The sequence below is a fragment of the Caenorhabditis briggsae genome (genome assembly GCF_000004555.2).
Source record: "Caenorhabditis briggsae complete genome, chrI, whole genome shotgun sequence".
Taxonomy (NCBI): Eukaryota; Metazoa; Nematoda; class Chromadorea; order Rhabditida; family Rhabditidae; genus Caenorhabditis; species Caenorhabditis briggsae.
In genome coordinates this window covers 7,045,349-7,064,816 of record NC_013489.2, presented here as the reverse complement: position 1 = coordinate 7,064,816, position 19,468 = coordinate 7,045,349, and the positions used below count along the sequence as shown (strand labels likewise).

The window sequence follows — 19,468 nt, the reverse complement described above, 5'->3', positions numbered from 1 at the left end:
GAACCCAGGTGAGCACGTGATAATTTTCATTTTTTCGGGAAAAAAATCCAAAAAAAAAAAAACTAAAGAAGGAGCAGTAGTAAAATACAAACAGAAAAAAGAGTAGAGCTAATATTGGCAAAAAAGAAAAAAAACTAAAAATTGGAAGTAGTATTATTACTTCTCTCCTTCTCTTTCTCTATATTTTTGAGTAATTTTCTGCACGCAAATCTTGAAACTTCTGGTAGAATTTTTGAACAAAAATCATTGCTCGAGGAGCAAGAAAAGCATGGAGCACTCTAGATTTAGAATTCGTTCCGGTGGTGAATCGGTTGGGTAGGAAAAAATAAGGGAAAAGAGAGAAAGAAAATTGTTCAAAGTTCTGGATTCGCGTGCTGCCTAATTGTATTTTCAGTGTTTGTTTCCACTGGAAAAACTCTTTTAGACAGACGATGTGAGAATAAAACTGAATAAAAAACCAGAGTCAGTAAAAAAGATTGACTATGATTTTTAAATTTCTGAAGCTTGAAACAAATTTTCAAAAAAAAAGGCAAAAAAAATGCCATTTTCAAATTGTCAAATTTTTTTAAACTCTGAAATTTGACATTTTCAGATTCTGAAATTCTGAAATTCGAAATTTTGAGATTTTAAAATTCTAAAATTCTTTATACTGAAATTTTAGGGTTTTTAGGTTTTCTGATTCAATTCCGATTATTTTTTTAACTTTCTGAAATTCCGATATATATATTTTTTGAAACGCTGAAAATGATACACTCTGAGCTTCTAAAATTTAGAAATTTTGATGTTCTGAAATTCTATAATTCAAGTTTCTGAAGTTCTTAAATTCTGAATTTCTGATATTTTGAAATTCTGAAATTTCGAGATCCTAAGATTTAGGGATTCCGAACTACTGAGTTTCTGAATCCTTTGGTTTTTGAAATTCTGAAGTTCTGAAACTCTGAGATTCTGAGGTTCTAAGATTCTAAGATTTTGAAATTTTGAGATTCCAGAATTTAATTATCTTTGACTTTGAGAACTCAAAGTATCAAAACAACAAAATACGAAAACTCCCGGGCCCAAAACATTTAGATTATTATTTAGAACTTTGGAATTTATGAATTTCAAAAGCTCTAAATTCTTTTTTTAATACTCCGAGATTCTGAGGTTTTAAAATTCTCAGATTCAGAGATTTTAAGACTTTGAGATTCGGACATTCTGTCCTTCTGAAGTTCTAAAACCCCGTTCAAAAATTCAAAAATTGACAGCTTCATTTATTCAAACTTACATCATTTCGACACCATTCGAAAATTGATCTAACACAAAAACGGCATGAATCGATGGACCCGGTGGTCCACCACTACTTCCTTCCGGAGAAGATGACGTCGAAGTAGAGGATTCGTCATTTTCCGAATTCATTTTTACTCAAAAAATCCTCCAAAAAGTAGATGAACTAGGTAAACGCAGCGCGGAAGATTCGAAATTGAATTGGTCGTTGCACCTCTTCTTCTTCTTTTTTGTATAGAAAAAAGAAAAAAGAAAAGAGAAACGCCTGGAATCCTTTCACTCACCCCCAGAAGGCGCCTTTCAATAGGCTCCGCCCACTTTTTCTTCCTCCCCTTCTTTTGCTCTCTAAATGCTCCGAATTAGAAAATAGTTGACAGGGAAGAAGAAGGATTCTTGTTGAAGACGTGGAGGATGTGTAATTGGATGGACATGGCACGAATACTTTTTGGTCGCAAAAATAGAATATTTACATGCAATTTTTGACCGAAATTTCTTATGGCAGATTTCATGTGAATTCTATATTCGCTGACTCAGTTGTAAGGGAAATTTCGATTTTCAAAAAAGCAAAAAATGTAGAATTTCTTACTATAAATTTGGAAATTTGATAATCTCGCAGTTTTCAAAACTTAGGGTCTTTGAAAATAGAAATTCAGAATTTCACAAAAATCGGCATATCAGAATATGAGATTACCAGAAATTCAAAATCTCAAGATCTAATAATCTAGAAACTTCAGAGTTTTCAAAACTCAAGAATCTTAAAATCTTAGAATCTCAGAATATCAAAATCCCGGACTTTCATAATTTCAAAATCTCAAAATCACAAAATTTCGGGTCAGATTTTTCCCATTTTCAGCATTAAAAAATTCTCAAAATGCATCGAAAAAATCCATAAAAATGATTCCCACCGGCCCAAAGGATTATCCATTCTTGAAGCAAATGTTATAGTCTACGAAAATTTGCAAGAAAATTAATCTCCATTCGCTCATTCACCATAGATCTGTTTCAGAAAAATTAGTCATGAAGTCAAATTTTTCAAAAATCTGTCTGTCTGTCTGTCGGTTTGGCCGGATATCTCCGTTTTCCAACTCCCAGAAACTCGATGCTCTCAAGTTCCCGTCCAAAACCATTATTCTCTTCCACTTTTTATAGCTCTTTTTTCTCTGCCTCTCTTCGTCTCTTCGTCTACCGTACTTTCTCAAAGGGAACCGGAAGACAATTGATGTGTTAGAGATTATGGGAATTTGAGAGGACTGGAGAAAAAAGGAAGTAGAAGTCAGTGAAGGACATTTTTGGAAGCACTTTTTGGGCGTCGCTGGACCAAAAAAGTTTTTTGCTATCTTTTTGGGACCGATTGAGATTATTTTAGAATCGAAATTATGGAAAAGGTTTTTTTTTATTTCGGAACTTTAAGAAATTCCCGAATTTCAGAATTTCGGAACTTTTCCAAAAAATCATTTTCTGAATTTTCGAACTTTTTTCCAGATCATTCAGGTTCTTCTTGTTTTTTTTCTAATTTTTTCACAGATGCCTAGTTTCTTTGGGTACATATTTTCATTCTCACATGTAGCACGTGAGAATTCTTGGGTTTTTTATTTCCTTTTTTTGTTATGGTTATTTCATGATTTTCTCACATGAATAACTTATTTAAAATGAGATCAGATATTGTTTAGAAAAGGAAAAAAAAGAGAAAATGGGTACGGGAATTAGAAAAAAAACTATATGGAAAATGAATAAAATTCCGATTTTCAGATTTTCAGGTATTCAGATTCCGAGGTTTAGAGATTCAAAAATTGAGAATTTGAGAAAATCTGGATTTCGAGTTTCTGATTTCTGAGTTTCAATAAAATTTTTTCGAATTTCTGACTTTCCAAATTTTCAGAGACTTCACAATCTCAGAATACCTGAATCTCAGAACTTCCAAATTTCTAAATTCCCAGAATTTCAAAATTCCCGATTTCTATTATATATTCCCGGGAATCCCACATTTCAAACTTCTAGATTTTCAGGCTTGTACACTTTTAAGTTGCAAAAAAATATTTTTTTTAGATTTCTCGATATTTGGATTTCTGAAAAACGAAATTTCATTGCTTTGAAAATCTTAATTTCAGATCCCTTGGATATTCGGATTTCCAAAAATTGGTAAAGAAGTTTTCATTCGACAGAATTTCAATGCCTCAATTTCTAGCATTTTCAAATATAGAATTTTCAGAAAATTTCCAAATCTGAAAAAAAAAACAGTAAAAATAATCTGATTGGTCTAAGATTTGATAAACATATGTTCATTATGAACATAGTTCTAAAATTCCTGATTGACAGACACACAGACAGACATCGGTAAGAATATCATACGTATATCCGAATATCCAAATTCTGTTTAAAATTGTTTCAAAAATTATTTTTCAAAGCCTCAAATAAATGTGCATACTTTGAAATACAGTATCCTCTCATACTTGCACTTAAAGGGGGACTCCGACCAAAAATTTTTCGCATTAAAATGTGTTAAAATTTATTTGTTTTTCAAATATTATTGCAAAAAATTCAAAGAAAATCCGAAATCCCCGAAAAACGGCGTTGAAAAGGAAAAAATTCAAAAAAAGGTGCCGCCGGGGGACGAGGATTTTCAGTGAGAAACCTAGGTCACGGCACCTGACAGCCTTTTTTTCAAGTCGCCGACAGTGGTTTTTTTACGTTTTTTACCTGCCGGACATGAAATTGAAAAAAATCCCGAAAATTTGCCACGTAGGAAAGGTCTCAGTTGCTATAAAAGAGATATCAAAAATTTGTCAATTAAAAACATAGGGGGGGGGGGGTTATGAACTACATTTTATCAGCTGACAGATTTTTAACATCTCTTATAGGAACCGAGATAATTAAGCTCATTATACTCACCAACAACACAAAATTCTCGCACATCCTCGACGACGTCGTGGCTCTTCAGAATCCATTGGAGACACCATTTTTTCAGCACTTCCAATTTTGTTGAATGAATTCAAAACGGGCTGAAATTCAAAATTTGAGAAAGTAACGATTACACAAGAATAACGAAAATTTCGAAAATTTAGGAATCGACATACCAGTTGAGAAATCCAGGACATTTTCAGAGACTGAGATAAAATAGAATATAGTGTTTTTGGATGAGAAGGAATCAGATGAAGACGTGTCAGAGTGGAAAATTTTTTGTTAGACTTCAAAAAAAGTGAATCAGAAGAATAATGGTTAATCAAGCGAACCGGAAAATAGTTCTGACGAGTTTTGATGAGTGTGGACAGAAAAAAATGTTTTGAATTTTTAAAGAGAGTGGGTGTCTGAATAATAAGAGATTGAAGATTAACATGGTTAGAATCAGAAATATATGTTTACTTGATTTTTAAAGTATCAGGTTTATCAGGTTTGATCCAATTTATCTCGGTTAGGGTTTCCATGCGGGTAGCGATATACCCGCCCGTACCCGCAGCTACCCGTACCCTCCCGTACCCGTACCCGCTTGCTACCCGGAACTTTTTGTGTTTGCAGACAATTGACGACAATTCGCGCGCATTTTTCGGTTTCTTTCCGAAACAAATTCGTCCATTTTCACAGGCTGATGAACTTTCATACCTGAATTATTTTTATTTTCACTTTAAAACCATTTTCTACACCAATAAGCGACAAAAATTGTCAAAAAATTATTTGAAAAAAGTTAATCAAAGTGTCGGCAGGTTGCGCGCATTGAAACCGAAAAATGCGCGCGAATTGTCGTCAATTGTGTGCCAACACAAAAAGTTCCGGGTAGCTGGCGGGTACGGGTACGGGCGGGTAGCAGCTACCCGTTCGCTACCCGCCCGTCATGGAAAGCCTAATCTCGGTTCCTATCAAAGAAATCAAAAAATGGTCAACGGATCAAATGTTTAAAATATTATGATTAATGTTTTATCGTTAATTATTTTTTATATGTCCGAGATAAATCGACTCAAAGTTTGAGGATTGAGGATGGGGGATTCTATTAGAGTCAACTTTGACCAACTTTCTCTATGTTCCTGTAAAAGATATCCATAAATTATTGACAGCAAAAATGTCCACTTTAATATCAGAAACAATCCATTAGTTTTTAATATCAGAAACAATCCATCAATTTTTTAAACGCGATGAAAATTTTATATATTTTATTAAAATTCCGCGTGCCAAAAAGTGTATTTTTATATTTAAATTTTCCACCAAAATATCGACGTAAAAACCCACTACCCTAGATCAGTGTGTGCTATCGGTACGGTTTTGGTGAATTTACCGGTAATTTTACCGGTAACTTACCGGTAATTTACCGGTAAATTTACCAAAAACTACCGGTAATTTCTAGGATAATTTTTGCTTTTTTTCAAAATTTGGAACCGCGACGTTTTAGAACCGCGACATTTTAGAGCTGCACTACTAATGCCGCCACCCTTTCGTCTCCGCCCCCTCCCCGTATAACACGCCTAGCTGCCGAGCTAGGTTTTCATAATTAAGCCGTGTAAGAACCTCCAAAAAATCTGCCGAGGTGGCTTCCACCACAGGACACCAAGTAACCCATATGTGCCGCCTACTTTATGTGCTGAAGTAGATATCATTGTGTTTAGCTTGAAGAGAGCGTTCGAATGGTGGTAAGATAAACTAGCGTAAAAATGGACCGAGTTATGATGAATGGAAGTTTTAGTGGCTCGGGACGTCTTCAGGATTCTCGGAGACGAAAGGGTCGTTTCTCGAGAAATTTCGAGGAATCCATTTCTCGAAAAATTCCTCGAGGAATTCCTCGAAAATTTTTTGTCGAAAATTTCTCGAAAATTTCTCGAAAAAGGCATTTCTCGAGAAATTTTTTTCGAAAAGACACACTGGTGTAGTCCTCGAGGAAAATAAAAATTTTACCGAAAATTTACCGGTAACTTACCGGTAATTTACCGGTAAAATACCGGTAAATTTTCGGTAGTTTTCAAATTTACCGGTAGGTTAATTTCGGTAAATTTTTACCGGTAAATTACCGGTAAAATTACCAAAAAAGCCGTTACCGGTAAGTGACAATCGGTAGTCACACACTGCCCTAGATGGCCCACTGACCTCAGGAAGAATACTATAAACGAAGAGTGAATCGAAGGGAAGAATCAGTTCTCCCCTTCTCTGCGCTCCAGAGAAGGGGGCCCGGGAGGGATCCGGAACCCGGAGCCCAGGTCCTGGTGCCTGGGTCCTGGTGCCTGTTTTCTGAAGCCCGGGTCCTGGGGCCTGGGTCCCGGTGCCCGGGTCTTGGAGCGCGGGTGCTGATGCCCGGGTCCTGGTTCCCGGGTCCTGGAGCTGGAGCCAGAAGCATTCAATGAAGGATATCAGAAGCAAGATCAAATGCTGGTGGAGGATCTAACACCAATTCTGATGTTAAAGATGATTTTTTTCAATTCCTGAAACTGAAATCAGACAATTCATGCAGTGTGATGACTTACGAGAAACAGGATAATTTGAAGTGGTTCCTGATGGTTCAAACTGAAAATAAGAAGAAACTAAGAGATTGAGCTGGCATCCTGGTGGAAGGAACCAGAATTTGCATGAGTTGGAGCTGATCCCAATAGCAGTCAGGAGGAACTAGTGATGTTCAAGAGAACATTATCAATTCCTATGTAGAGCTGAGATCAGACAATTTATGCATTCGGAACGTTCATTATGGTTCTGAATGAAAAATGAAGGAACGAAAAATGTTGATCATTCTTTTAATTTCTTTTAACATTCTTTTAATAAATAATTGTCACATTTTCTTTGTAATTTTTTGTAATTTTCAAAGGAGCAATAAAAAAAATGTTGGACGGATAAATTATACCGAAAAACTTTAAATTTGGCGAAATCATCTCTACACAAAAAAAAATTTGGAAAAAGCTTGCAACATTTTTTTCTGCAAAAGAAAAGTTTTTAGAAAAGTTTCAGAGCAATAAAACATCAAATGAAGGCTCGTCTCAGAAAGAAATTGCAAAAAAAAAGAAATGAAACTAATTCAGAACAAGCGATTAATTGGGTGAGAGAATGGGATTGGATGAGCAATGCAGGGGAGATGGATACGGTAGATTTTTTTAAGGGAGCGCATTTGCAGAATTTGGTTTCAAAAATCAGGAACAAAAGACCAGAAAACCGTTTAAAACCAAATTTTCAGACAGGTGAAAGATGGATGACGAAAATTGAGAAATTTTGAACTTGTGGTTTTCAGAACTTTGGGTCTGAAAATTGATGAAACATCTGGCACAGAAAAAAAGAACAAAAAGTTGTAGAAAATGTATTCCAATGTTTTCTGGTCTGATGGATTTTATGAATCAGAAATTCTTTAGGAAGTAGAAAACTTATTTTTTTAAAGAGTTTTTTGGAGAATTTAGAGCTACCGCTGAATTTCTCAACTACAAATTCTGAGTTTTGTATTAAAACATGTTTCTTTTTTTTTTAATTTCCTGATTGGCGAGAGTTCAAATAACGTAAACGCTATACTAGCAGCCTTTCTGATACGTGCACTTTGAGCTCAATTATCTCGGTTACTGTAAGAAATATGAAAAGTAAGTCGACTGATAAAATTTTGATGAGATTATGATAAGCATTTTATCAGTGGACCACTTTGTGTGACACCTTGCACAGGAGTCGAAATAATTGAGCTCAAAGTGCGTAGAGTAATTTAAGAATTTCCAAGGAACTTTTTTTTTATTTCAAAATATAAAGATAACTGGATTACTGTAGTTCCTTATAAACCCAAACAAAGTTATAAATATTGTGATATTTATACTAAAAAATGGAATAACAAAAACAATAAAAACGGCGAGATTACTGGAAATATGATTTATCAAGACTATACGACTAAAAATGTCACAGTGACTAAAAAATGAAATTATAATTTGTCTGGGAAAAAATCAGATATTGTGATTTTTCAGATAGACAAAAGATATTTATATGATTTTACGTTTTTAAAATTAAAAAGATTCCAAAATTTCATTTTTAATGGCGACCTACATTCTGAGAACCTTTTTAGAAAAATCTCAAAGTGACAATTCTCCGAAAAAAAAACATTTTCAAAAGTTTTATCCAAAATGGAAAACAAGTTTTCCCAGTGTTCTTTTCAGATTAAATTAGTCATTTGGAAGTTGACAACTGACGAGCACACACTCAAAAAAAAAAGAGAAGGAAAAGTGGGAGGAGCCAAAAAAAAGTCACTCTAACTGATGAATGAATATTCTTGACGTCTCCTGGAGAGACAGCGTCTGGAATATTCTAAATTCCATTATCGAGAATTGGAAGAATTGGACAATGACCAGGAAAGAAGAAAACATTAGTACCTGATTATTCATTTAGTGAAAAGGTCAAACTTCAAAGGGAAGAGGATTACGGTAGATCAAGAATCGGAATTTTTCTCTGGATAAAAAATGAGAACATTATTAAAACTGAAATTTAAAAAAGAAATGAACAGAAAAAAAAACAAGAATTTCGCGTTCTGGAACCCAAGAAAAGGAGGAACTGATTTTTTTTTTGTCTTCTACAGGACCAATCGAATAATTTGATTTTTTAGAAAAAGTCTGATTGGCCAAATTGGACTGAATTGGCTCGTGATGAAGTGATCATTGTCAGTAGAATTCCGATTAAGGGTGTAAAACAAAGATCTATAATTTTGGGTCCTGACTTTTGGGTTTCGACTCAATTTATCTCGTTTTCTGTAAAAGATATCAAAAAGTGGCCAAATGGCAAAATGTTTATCATAACATCAAAAATATTTTATTAGTTTAATACTTTTTGATATCTTTGACTGAAAATGAGATATATGAACTTAAAGTTAAAAGTTAGGAAGACCTTCTTTTACAGGTTTTTTTTCGCATTTTGTGAAAAATCTCCTTAGCTTACAGTGTTCAAAAAATTAATGAAAATTTTATGGCTTTCATAAGAACTTGCAAAAAACCTCAAACGAAATACTATTAGGTTGTTCGGAAAGTCCTTTCCATTTTTGATCTGTTGTTTTCAAACTTCGTTTTTTTGAACGGGGTAAAAGCGAGGAAGCTGTCGTTTTATCAGTATATTGGTGGGGTCTAGTAGTGTCTGCACCCCAACAGAGATCATTCCCCCCTTTTCGTGTAATGAGATATGCTCACCGTTGTCGGCTCTATTAATTTCCATTTTTGGACTATCATTTTAATTGTATTTATATCTGATCTTAAATTAGCTGAAATCGATCGCCAACTAGTAGCGGTTAACAACGCAAATGCACCCATTCGAACTACCATCACAACCTGGATTCAGTAATTTGAAAAACGGGAATTCTTGTTTGACGAAAATCCCCCTTCAAAAAGGCAAACGGGCTTAGGTTTGGATGCATTAAAAGCCGGGAAAGAAAAAGACCCTCCTCAAACTATGTGTGATATATGAAGTACATCAGTGGCAAGCCTTTCGTTCAAACCATTGCTAGTGATGATAAATGGGTAATGTGTGATTACAATAAGCGACAAGCCAAATGGGTTGACAAAGGCGCTCAACCACCAGACGTCTCGAAACGTGAAATTCGTGTTAAAAATGGGATGTTGTCGGTATGGTGGTCTACCAAAGAATGGAGTATTAGGAGCTGCTTGATAATAATGTCACTTTTACGGCCCATACCTATTCTTATCAGGTGACATAACTCAGACTTTATGTGGATCTCCATTGGAGAGGAACGCAAAGGTTTATTTTGAATTTTTAATTAAAATTCGCAACCTCATGCGGGAAGGAAGACCCAGGCCGATCTCGGTGGATATGTCTAGACGATTCTGCCTTATTCACTGTATAGCTCTAACCTTCTACTTTCTGATTATTACCCATCCAGCCACTTCTAACGTCATCTTGATTGACGAAAATTTACTTCAAAACAACGTATCAAAAATAGGTTGCTTTGATTTTGAACTCGCTGTGACCGGAGTTCTGGAAGGAAGGCATCCACAATTTAGTGGGGCATCGGCAGATAGTCATTGATAACGATGGTCATTACCTCCAATTTATCCGACATCGTTTTGACCTATTTTACTTTGAATGTATCTGACGCTAAAAATGGAAAGGACTTTCCGAACAACCTAATACAATTTTTAAAGATGACAAATTTTTGAACGAATTAATCCAAATGAGATATTTAGGTTTGAATCAAAATGATCCAAAAAAAAACAAATTTGAAAGTTCTTATCACTTTTTCAGAAATTAAAAAAACGGGAAGCACAAATTTATTTTATTGAAAAAACGACCAAGTTACTAAAAATTGTAAAAATATTTACCGTAACTCTCACTGAATCAGAATTCAAACATTTCAGGTTCTTTTATAATGTCTAGATCAGAAAATTGAATGATTCAAAGAAAACACATCACTCAAATCCAGATCATTCACGGAAATTTGGTCTTCTGACTATACGAATTTGCAAAATTGGCCACCTACTCCAAGACCCTATGACTTTTTGAGTCACTTCAATCTAGCAGCTAACCCACCCAGAGAGGGAATAAATTGGGTTAAGATTAATTTTTGGGAGTCGAGCACGACCACGAAAAATCATTATGAGCAATAATCGGAGGAAATTACGACACGACACGAGACTTTTTCGTATAGTGGAATAGAGAATGAGTTTTGCAAATTTGATTAGATTTTTCCGTGATCTTTTAGGCAGAAAACAGAACATTCTAGTGTTTCAGAATCCTGGAAGCTCGGAATATTGAAAAAAAACTTTTCAAAGAAATTTTCAGAACAAAAATATGAAACTTTTTCTTCTTTCAATTTTCCTATTTCTTTTTAATAAATTCTAAATTAAAAGAAGAGCTCAAACAGCGAGACATCACTTTTTTCTAGGAAAAATTTTCTAAACAAAAAACAAAAATAATTCTTCTAGAACAGAGAAAAAATGAATACAAAAGAGACAACAGATCATGGACCATTGAAATGTTCAAAAAGGAAAATGTATTCAAAGATCTTTATTAAAAATAATTGTTGTTTACGAAAAAATTTTGAGGCTTCAACTGTTCTCGAATTCATAGATAACCCTTCTAATCCCTTCTTTATTTGTGAGGTTCATCAACTTTGACTCAATTTATCCAAGTTCCTGTAAGAAATATCAAAAAGTGGTCAACAGAAAAAATGTTTGTGATACTATGATCAATGTTTTATCAGTTCATTATTTTTTGATATCGCTCACAGAAATTGAGATAAATGACTTCAAAAAAGGCATGACTTCCAATGGAGTACACAGAAGGGCGCCTTAACTTTGACCCACATTATCTCGATTCCTGTAAAAGATATTAAAATGTAAGCTGATGAAATGTTGGTGATATTATGAAACATATTCTACCAGTTTACAAATTTTTGATATATTCAACAGCAAATGAGATACATTAGGTAAGAGTTGACGGTTCTAAATATCACAGACTTCCGAGTCGCTGAAATTCCACGTGGTACATCACAATCAGATGAACTTCTACAAAACTTTTGTCTACTACCTGATTATAGTTTTATTTCTGTTTTAACGTCTGAAAAATTTTGATATCACTGAACAGTTTTTACCTGCTTTTGTAGAATATCAAAGTTGACAATTTTCTAATTTTCAAAAAAAATGCAATATCCAAAACTGTGATTTCTTGAAATTATACTGGGAATCTCAAAAATTCTATTTAAAAAAAATAATTTTTGTTCATTCGAAATTTTCGCAAATCCAAGTTTTCAAAACTTTTAAAATAAGGAAATCTGGAACTCCGAACTCCATAGATTCTGGACTACCGTAAATAATGTAACAGAAAGTCTACCAAACCATCATTTTTAATCCCATATATCTTGGCTCCTGTGAAAGGTATCAAAAGGAAGTCCGGTAACAAAATATTGTTGATGTTATGATAAAAATTTTATAAGTTGATCACTTTTTGATATATTTTACAGGAACCGAGATAAAATGACTCAAAGGGAATGAAGCCATTCTTTTTCAGTACGGTATGTCATTTAGATTTTTGAGCCTTGAGAAAAAACAAAACTAGAGTAGTTTCCGCACTCATCCAGGAAAGAGGAAACTCAAAAAACTATGCAATAAAAACAAATGAACTCGGCCAGCGGCTCTTGGAGCAAAATACTAAAGACATGTGCTCATTTTCCCATGGCTGACGCAAGAGAAAAAACTTCCTGAGAAAGTTGAAGGGAACATCAATGACTCTGTGAGAACCCTTTGCTGCTAAAGCTCAGCAATCTGAAGACAACAATGCTCATTGTTTCTGGAACAATCTGCATTGTGCATTTTTTTCTGCAAAAAAAATGAGTCAGAAAATGGGCGGAGCTTCCTTTGACAATGGAAGCAGTGGAAATCAAATTTATAAAGAATTTATGCGCAAAAATGTTTCAAAAATCAACTGTGGAAAATTCTAAAGAAAAGACTAGGATGAGGAAGTGAAATTTAAGAAAAAAAGGAAAGAAAAGTTTTCAATTTAGGAAAGTAAGAGACATTCAGAAGACGGATGAGTTTAGGTAAAGAAAAAAAACAGAAAAACAGAAGGAATTAGAAAAAGACTTGAAAAAATATACAATTTAGCACAGAGATTCTTGAAAATTCGACTCATAACGTCCTGTTTTCAGGCAAAATATGCAATTGATTAGTACATATAAAAATCCAAAAATTGAAGAGAAAATAAATGTTTTTTAAAAAAGAGAAATTTTGGATTTTCCTCGAAAATACCAAATGTTTGAATTTCTGAATTTCTAAATTTTTGAATTTCTGAATTTTCGAGATTTTCGAAATTTTTCAAAATCTTGACTGTAGATGTTCAAATTTCAGGCAAAATATGCATTGATGGTGAAAACTAAAAAATTTGGTGCTTGGTTTTCAAACATCTGGTAATCCGAAATTTCCAAATTAGTGGAAAAATTGTGCATTTTTAGTTGTTTTTTTATTTTTTCGGAAAAAAACTAAATTATGCAAAAGTCACACTTATATTTTTCTGTTTAATGAACGGCTCGAGTCAATAAAAAACACCCACATACTCTAAAAAAACATGAATAGAGCCGCTAATTTTGAATGGGATACTTCTTAAATGGAGTGTTTTTTGTTTTGTTCATTTTTTTTCGAAAAAAAAGAGATCGAAAAACGAAAAATATGTCGATTTACAAAAAGTTGGGAATATGTCAATTATTTCAGTATTGTAACAGAAAAATTAAGAAGAAAAAGAGAGATTTTAAAGTTTTTAGACTGAAAAATATGAAATATACTGGGAGCCAAACATTTCTATTTCTGTTTTTTTAAGAGAGAAAAAAGATAGAAAATGAGAGATTTTAAGTTTTGAGACTAAACAAAAGAATTGAATATTGAAGATCTCTGAATAAGTTCTAGAAGAATCCAGTGAATAAATGTATTTCAAATGACCATTCATTTCCAAAAACAAAAAAATTGAACATTTGAATGAGAAAAGTGGTCTTTGATCTTTCCATTTTTAAAAAGATTTTAAAGATTATTATTATTTTCATTAATTTTTTTCTGGATTTTTTAGGTTTATGGTTTTTGAGATTCCTTCGCTTTCGCTTTTGGAAAATCCGAGAGTATTTTTAAACGTAGAGTTTCAGAACCTCAAAAATTCAAAAATATAGATTCTTAAAATTTCAGAATCTCAGAATTTCAAAACTACAAAGTTTCAGTGTTTCAGAATCTCAGAATCTCTGAATTTCATATCCTCGGGAATCTCAAAACTTCAAAACTTCAAAATTTCAGAATCTCAGAATCTCAGAATCTCAGAATCTCAGAATCTCAGAATCTCGGAATTTCAGAGTTTCAGAATTTCAGAATTTCAGAAATTTAGAATCTCAGAATCTCAGAATCTCAGAATTTTGGAATCTCTGAATCTCTGAATTTCAGAATCTCAGAATCTCAGAATCTCAGAATCTCAGAATCTCAGAATCTCAGAATCTCAAAACTTCAGAATTTCGAAATTTCGGAGCTTCAAAGTGTCAGAGTTTCAGAAACTCTGAATTTCAGAATCGGGTTTTCTGAAAAAAAGGTTTACTGATCAGAAAAAGTGAAAACTAGAGAAAATTATCAAGGCGAGATTCCAAACTACAAAAAAGAGAAGAAGAGATTATCTCAAGGGGACGTCTCCAAATAAAAAAACAAAGAATTCCATTTTCTGAGAACTAAAAAAAAATTCGTGAATTCTCAATTCACATACACACAGCCACATACGGACCAATGAGTCTCTAAAACACACTTTTCTTTTCTTTTTGAGACTCCCAAATTTAATTTTATATCCTCCTTTTTTATTTTGGTTTGCTCTCTTTGGGAAAAGACGAAAAAAAATGAAGCTTTGGTTTTTTTGTTTTTCTTCAAGAAGATTTTTTTGTTTTGGGGTGGAAAATGAAAACTTCTGGGAATTGAAAAAATTGAGAAAAAAAGGAAAAAATGTGTTTCTTGTTTTTTTCAACTTCACAGACCCTTCACTTATCCACCTGTATCAGATTTCTCAAAGGAAAACTGAGATTCTTGGAAAGGTGGACATCATATGACTTATGGTTTCTGATGAATGGGACAGATTTTTCAGAGATAAACAAAAAACAAAAAAAAAGGATTTTGTTACAAATGTGGCTCAGGTTTACGGTAATCTGGAAAAATTGAAAGAAAAAACAAAACTCATATTCCACTATTTCCTGGGTAACTTTGAAATTCTACAAAAATTATTTACAAATTTTGCGAATTTTCTGAACATTTCAGAATATATTAAACAAATGTAGAGCTTCAATTTTGTAGTTGAAAACTTTTTTGAAAAATTCCATTCTGAAGAGGTATGGCGTTTCTAACTAAAAAAGTGCCGAAAATCAGCACTGAAATGATAGTCGTGAAAAAAATGATCCATGTTGATTCTGATGATTTGTTCAAGGAAAATGCCGAATCAATGAACTACACAGGAAAGCAGGTTCAAAATGTGTCTTACTGGCATATCCAGAACTACGACCTAACGAACAGCTATATGGTTGCACAAATGTGGATCGATACAAATGCAAAAATCGGATCCACCTTCCAAGTTACTGTCTCTGAAGATGGCTTTTCCGCGGAATTCTTGGAGCATTTTAACGAGCGTATTGTGTAATTAATTTTTCTAATTGCTTCAAAAATCTTCAAAAATGATATTTTCAGGTCGAAAAGTGAAAAAAGAATTCGAATTCGTACCAACAATCCGGATCGCCATATCATTCTGGAACGAGGATTAGATGATGTCATCACACTAACTTTTTGGCTTCAGTTCTACTGTCTTATAGTGACTTTTGCGGAAATGGAAGAGCCTGAATACGATGACGACTTCCAGAAGTGGATGTACGAACAGAATCCAAAGGTTTACCATTTATATTTGAATAACTTTGTCGATAATATTATTGTTTAAATAAAGCTCTTATTTTCTCATATTTAAGAATAATCGGAAGAAAAGTAACTGAAATAATGATTTCTGTGGGAATTGGGAACAGTTTTGTACCCAAGGGACGGCGTTTGAAAATCTGTAAGTTCCGAAAGACTTCTGGAGTTTTCAGAACAAAATTTTGGTCGGAAAACCAAATTATGGAATTTTAGATGAAGTTTACTGTATTCAAAGGCACACGATAAAAAAAACTTTGCTTCTCATCAAATTTTCTTGTAATTTTGAGTGCTTCAGGTGCGAACACCGCGATGTTTTTTTGCTGTTTGGGTTTTACTAAGCGATTTTCCAAAGTTTTCAGATTTAATTTTTTTTTAATCGCTTCCTTTTTATGTGATTTTACATATTTTTCGGTTTTCAGACACTTGGGCTGAAAAATGATAATTTGAGTCTTCTAGAAAACTTCAGATGATTTTAAAAGTTGAAATACACAAAAACAATGATAAATAATTTTCGGATTTATTATGAACGTTTATTATATACATCAAATTTACAAGCATTTTGATAAAAAACGAGGGAGAAAAGTGAATTTACGAGGAAAGTGAATTTTAGGCAATCATCAATATTCAAGCATTCAAAACATCAAATATATTTGAAAAATGGAAGAATGAATGCGGCGAATCCGATAGCGAGAAGACCAAGAATGACGATTGCTCGATCTCTCGTAATGAATGGGCGGTTTTCAGTGAGAATGTGTCCGTTGTATCCGATGAGCTCAGGGCTCAACGATCGATAATTGATAAGGACGGCGTCGGCATCCAGTAAAAGTTCTTGTTGGAAGAATTCACAAATTGCCACGGTGTACTCTTCAGTGAGCAACGGAGTGAGGACAGTGGATGTGGAGACTTCGAGAATCGCCAGTGGGTCCGTCAGCTTGCCACGTGTCATGCGAGAATTGGTATCGACCTGGACATTTTTCAGAATTTAAAGGGGGGAAAATCGTCAGATCATTTACCGTCAGAAAAATCTGACTCTCCGGTCGTTGCATCACTTTTGCCATGTGCACTGCGAGACGGACCTGAAAAACTATTTTTGTAGCATTTTTAGGCCTAAAACCCTTTTTTTTTGGCTGTTTCCAGTTTAAAAGTTTGATTTTCTAGCATGAAATCCATGTTTAGCTCAAAATATTTTTTCAGGTTCAAAAATCCTTTCTTCTCCCATTTTTCAGCTTGAAATCCATTCTTAAAAGATGTTCAACTCACCTCAAACCCATCCGAAACCTTTTTATGGTTCGTTTGCACTTTGATGACAGGCATTTTTCTTTCTGAAAATTTTTTCAGTTTTTCGTAGCTTGTCGCCTAGAAAAAATAATTGACGGTATCCCGACCATTTCAGATAAAATGATGTAACGAACAGAGAAAAACTTCAAATTCTGGATTTCTTATTCTAATTAGATAGCAACAAAAATGAAAAAATTCAAAATTCAAACAAGCAAAATGTAATCAAAGTCCACAAAGAGATCTCAATGTCGCACGAACATCTCCGTTGGTTTCGATGAGTTTGGCACGGACGGTGCCTTCTGGAAGCTCCAATTCCTTCATCACCAACTGCAAATCCTCCTTTTTGATGTTGATTTTGGGCCGAGCTGGTGCTGATGAGTTGAACAAGTTGCCGAGCGCGTCGGCGCTCAGCTTCGTGTCATCAGTGTCTTCGCGAGTGTCCGACACCTGGAAAATACTGATTTTAGGGAAATTTAAGCAGGAAAAATCAATGAAATCCTACTTCTGGAATATAATGTTCATCGAAATCGCTTTCTTCGCCGTTTGAGCTCATCTCCGAGCTTTTTTTCACTATATTGCGAGAAATATTCAATATAAAGAGGGAGAGAAAAGAGCGACTCCAATTGTTACACCTTTGCCAGCGGGGAGAAGAACAAAATCTATTTGCCCTCTTGGATAGGGTTCAGACGGTCAGACAGAGAAAAAAGAGAGCCTAGTCATCATCGCGCAATTGGTTTTCAACAAAATACTCACTTTCGACAACTCCTCGCTTCCCCAGTTGTGCTTGTCCACTTGCTGCTTCTCGTCATCGTCGGCCATTTTTTCTGGAAATTTGTTTTATACTTTCTCGGTTTTGCGGGTTCAAATCTTTATTTGAAAGAGATAAATTGGGATTTTGAAGTGAGAAAGTGGTTGAAATTCTCGAAAAATTCGGGTCAAAATATTCTGTTTTTTTTTCCTCACACAAACGACACTCCGCCATCACGTGTGCGCGCGTTGTTTACCACGAGCGCGGCAGCTCAAATTTAGGTTTTCGCATCGATCTTTTGTGACACCTTTGAATTATTGATGGTCCGTCGAGTCATTTAGCCTTTTTATTCTATTTTTACAGAACACATCCTTTAAAATCACGATATTTTGTATTTTAGAGAAAGAAACGTCGAGAAGCGCATCTCTATGCGTCACTTTGACTTTGTTTTGTGATTTTTTTGATTCGCAAGATGCATTTGTCACCGTTTTTCGATATAAAAATGAGAGAATCGCTGATTTTTTACGGAAAATTTTATAAAAAAAGAAAAATGCCGGCGATATCGTGTCGAAACCCTGCCGTACATTTGAAGTATGTTCCTTTAAAAGTTTAAAATTAAAACTACAGTAGATTTTTTAAAGGAAGATGCTTCGACGAGGTTAGGACTCGACACGATGTATTGTCGAATTAAAAAAGTGACACCTGAGAATTTGAAAACTTTTGCTTTTTTTGATCTACGAAAAAGTGCGACAAAAACGTAATATTTCAGAATTTCGGCTCGTTCGAGCTACTTTCGCGTTCAAGTTTAGTTTTTTGCTGAAAAATAGATTCTAGAGATGATAGCGATCAATTTTATACCGAGAATTCAAAATTTTGTTCAGAAAATCCCACTAAACTCACATAAATAGATTTGTTCTCTACAGTATCCGTTTTCGCTCCGCCCCCTCGTAAATCGACACGAGCGCCGTCTCCGAGATTTTCAGGTGTCACTTTTTTAAATCCGACAATAGCCATTTTCGCGGGTTTTCCTATTTCTTTTTTCCCCGGAAAGCAGTTTGCCTTATCGACAAATGATTTGTCGACAAACGCCATTTTCGACAAATTTATCGACAAATTTACCGGTAAATTTATCGGAAAATTACCGACAAATTATCGATAAAAACAACATTTATCGACAATTTGTCGATAAAAATGCTGTTTGTCGACAATTTATCGACAAATTTATCGACAAATTGTCGACAAAAATTGCTATTAACTGCCGGAATTACTTGTAAAAATCGTATCGTTACCATTTTTTCCTATGACGTCTAGAATGATGGAAAAACTTACCCAGGCAAACTTTATAGGCTATCTGGCTTGGTGACCCAACTTTCACAACATGAATTTTCTAGGCCACGATTCTTTTCAGCCTAGAAAGGATCTGATGTTCACCTGGTGTGTTTTTAGGTGATTTTAACACGGTGGAATCGATGCGTATTGAGGGCCATGCAACCATGATAAAAGGTGAGAATGCCGACTATCCTTGAGTCAGTCTAATGCGAAAGGCACAACGAAAATATTGATTGATGCGGAAAAAGTGGCAATTTCAAGGGACAAATGGACCAGAGAGTCTCTCAGAGAGGGATGAAGCCGCAGGAAATTGAACATATTGTTCATTTCTTGCTACATCTGCGAGTGGATTAGCAATGGATCCCCGCGGGCTCTTTTAACGAGTTCTTGGGACCAAAGAACCAAAAATGTGGTCCAAAAAGCGAAAAAATTCCAATAACGATTCTTTTTATGGCCCAATTCAGGGCTCTCCTTAAAAGAATAAGTGTTGTCCTACACTCAAAATTTTTGAATTTGC

The 19,468-nt window shown here is 34.4% G+C and overlaps 4 protein-coding genes across 4 annotated transcripts; 2 read left to right on the top strand and 2 right to left on the bottom strand.

Annotated features, from left to right (window-relative positions):
* Positions 1–9,638: 9,638 nt before the first annotated feature.
* Positions 9,639–10,221, top strand: CBG11911 (the record flags this gene model as incomplete). The annotated part of the gene is made up of 2 exons (XM_002646176.1): positions 9,639–9,825; positions 9,884–10,221. The coding sequence occupies 2 exons, from the start codon at positions 9,639–9,641 to the stop codon at positions 10,219–10,221; spliced, it is 525 nt and encodes a 174-aa protein (XP_002646222.1).
* Positions 10,222–15,072: 4,851 nt separating this feature from the next.
* Positions 15,073–15,333, top strand: CBG11910 (the record flags this gene model as incomplete). The annotated part of the gene is made up of 1 exon (XM_002646175.2): positions 15,073–15,333. The coding sequence occupies one exon, from the start codon at positions 15,073–15,075 to the stop codon at positions 15,331–15,333; it is 261 nt and encodes an 86-aa protein (XP_002646221.2).
* A 903-nt stretch (positions 15,334–16,236) lies between these two features.
* On the bottom strand, positions 16,237–16,910 carry Cbr-mif-3 (the record flags this gene model as incomplete). Its single annotated transcript, XM_002646174.1, has 3 exons — positions 16,237–16,560; positions 16,610–16,672; positions 16,857–16,910. The coding sequence occupies 3 exons, from the start codon at positions 16,908–16,910 to the stop codon at positions 16,237–16,239; spliced, it is 441 nt and encodes a 146-aa protein (XP_002646220.1).
* Positions 16,911–17,096: 186 nt separating this feature from the next.
* Positions 17,097–17,693, bottom strand: CBG11908 (the record flags this gene model as incomplete). Its single annotated transcript, XM_002646173.1, has 2 exons — positions 17,097–17,321; positions 17,628–17,693. The coding sequence occupies 2 exons, from the start codon at positions 17,691–17,693 to the stop codon at positions 17,097–17,099; spliced, it is 291 nt and encodes a 96-aa protein (XP_002646219.1).
* Between the last annotated feature and the right edge of the window lie 1,775 nt (positions 17,694–19,468).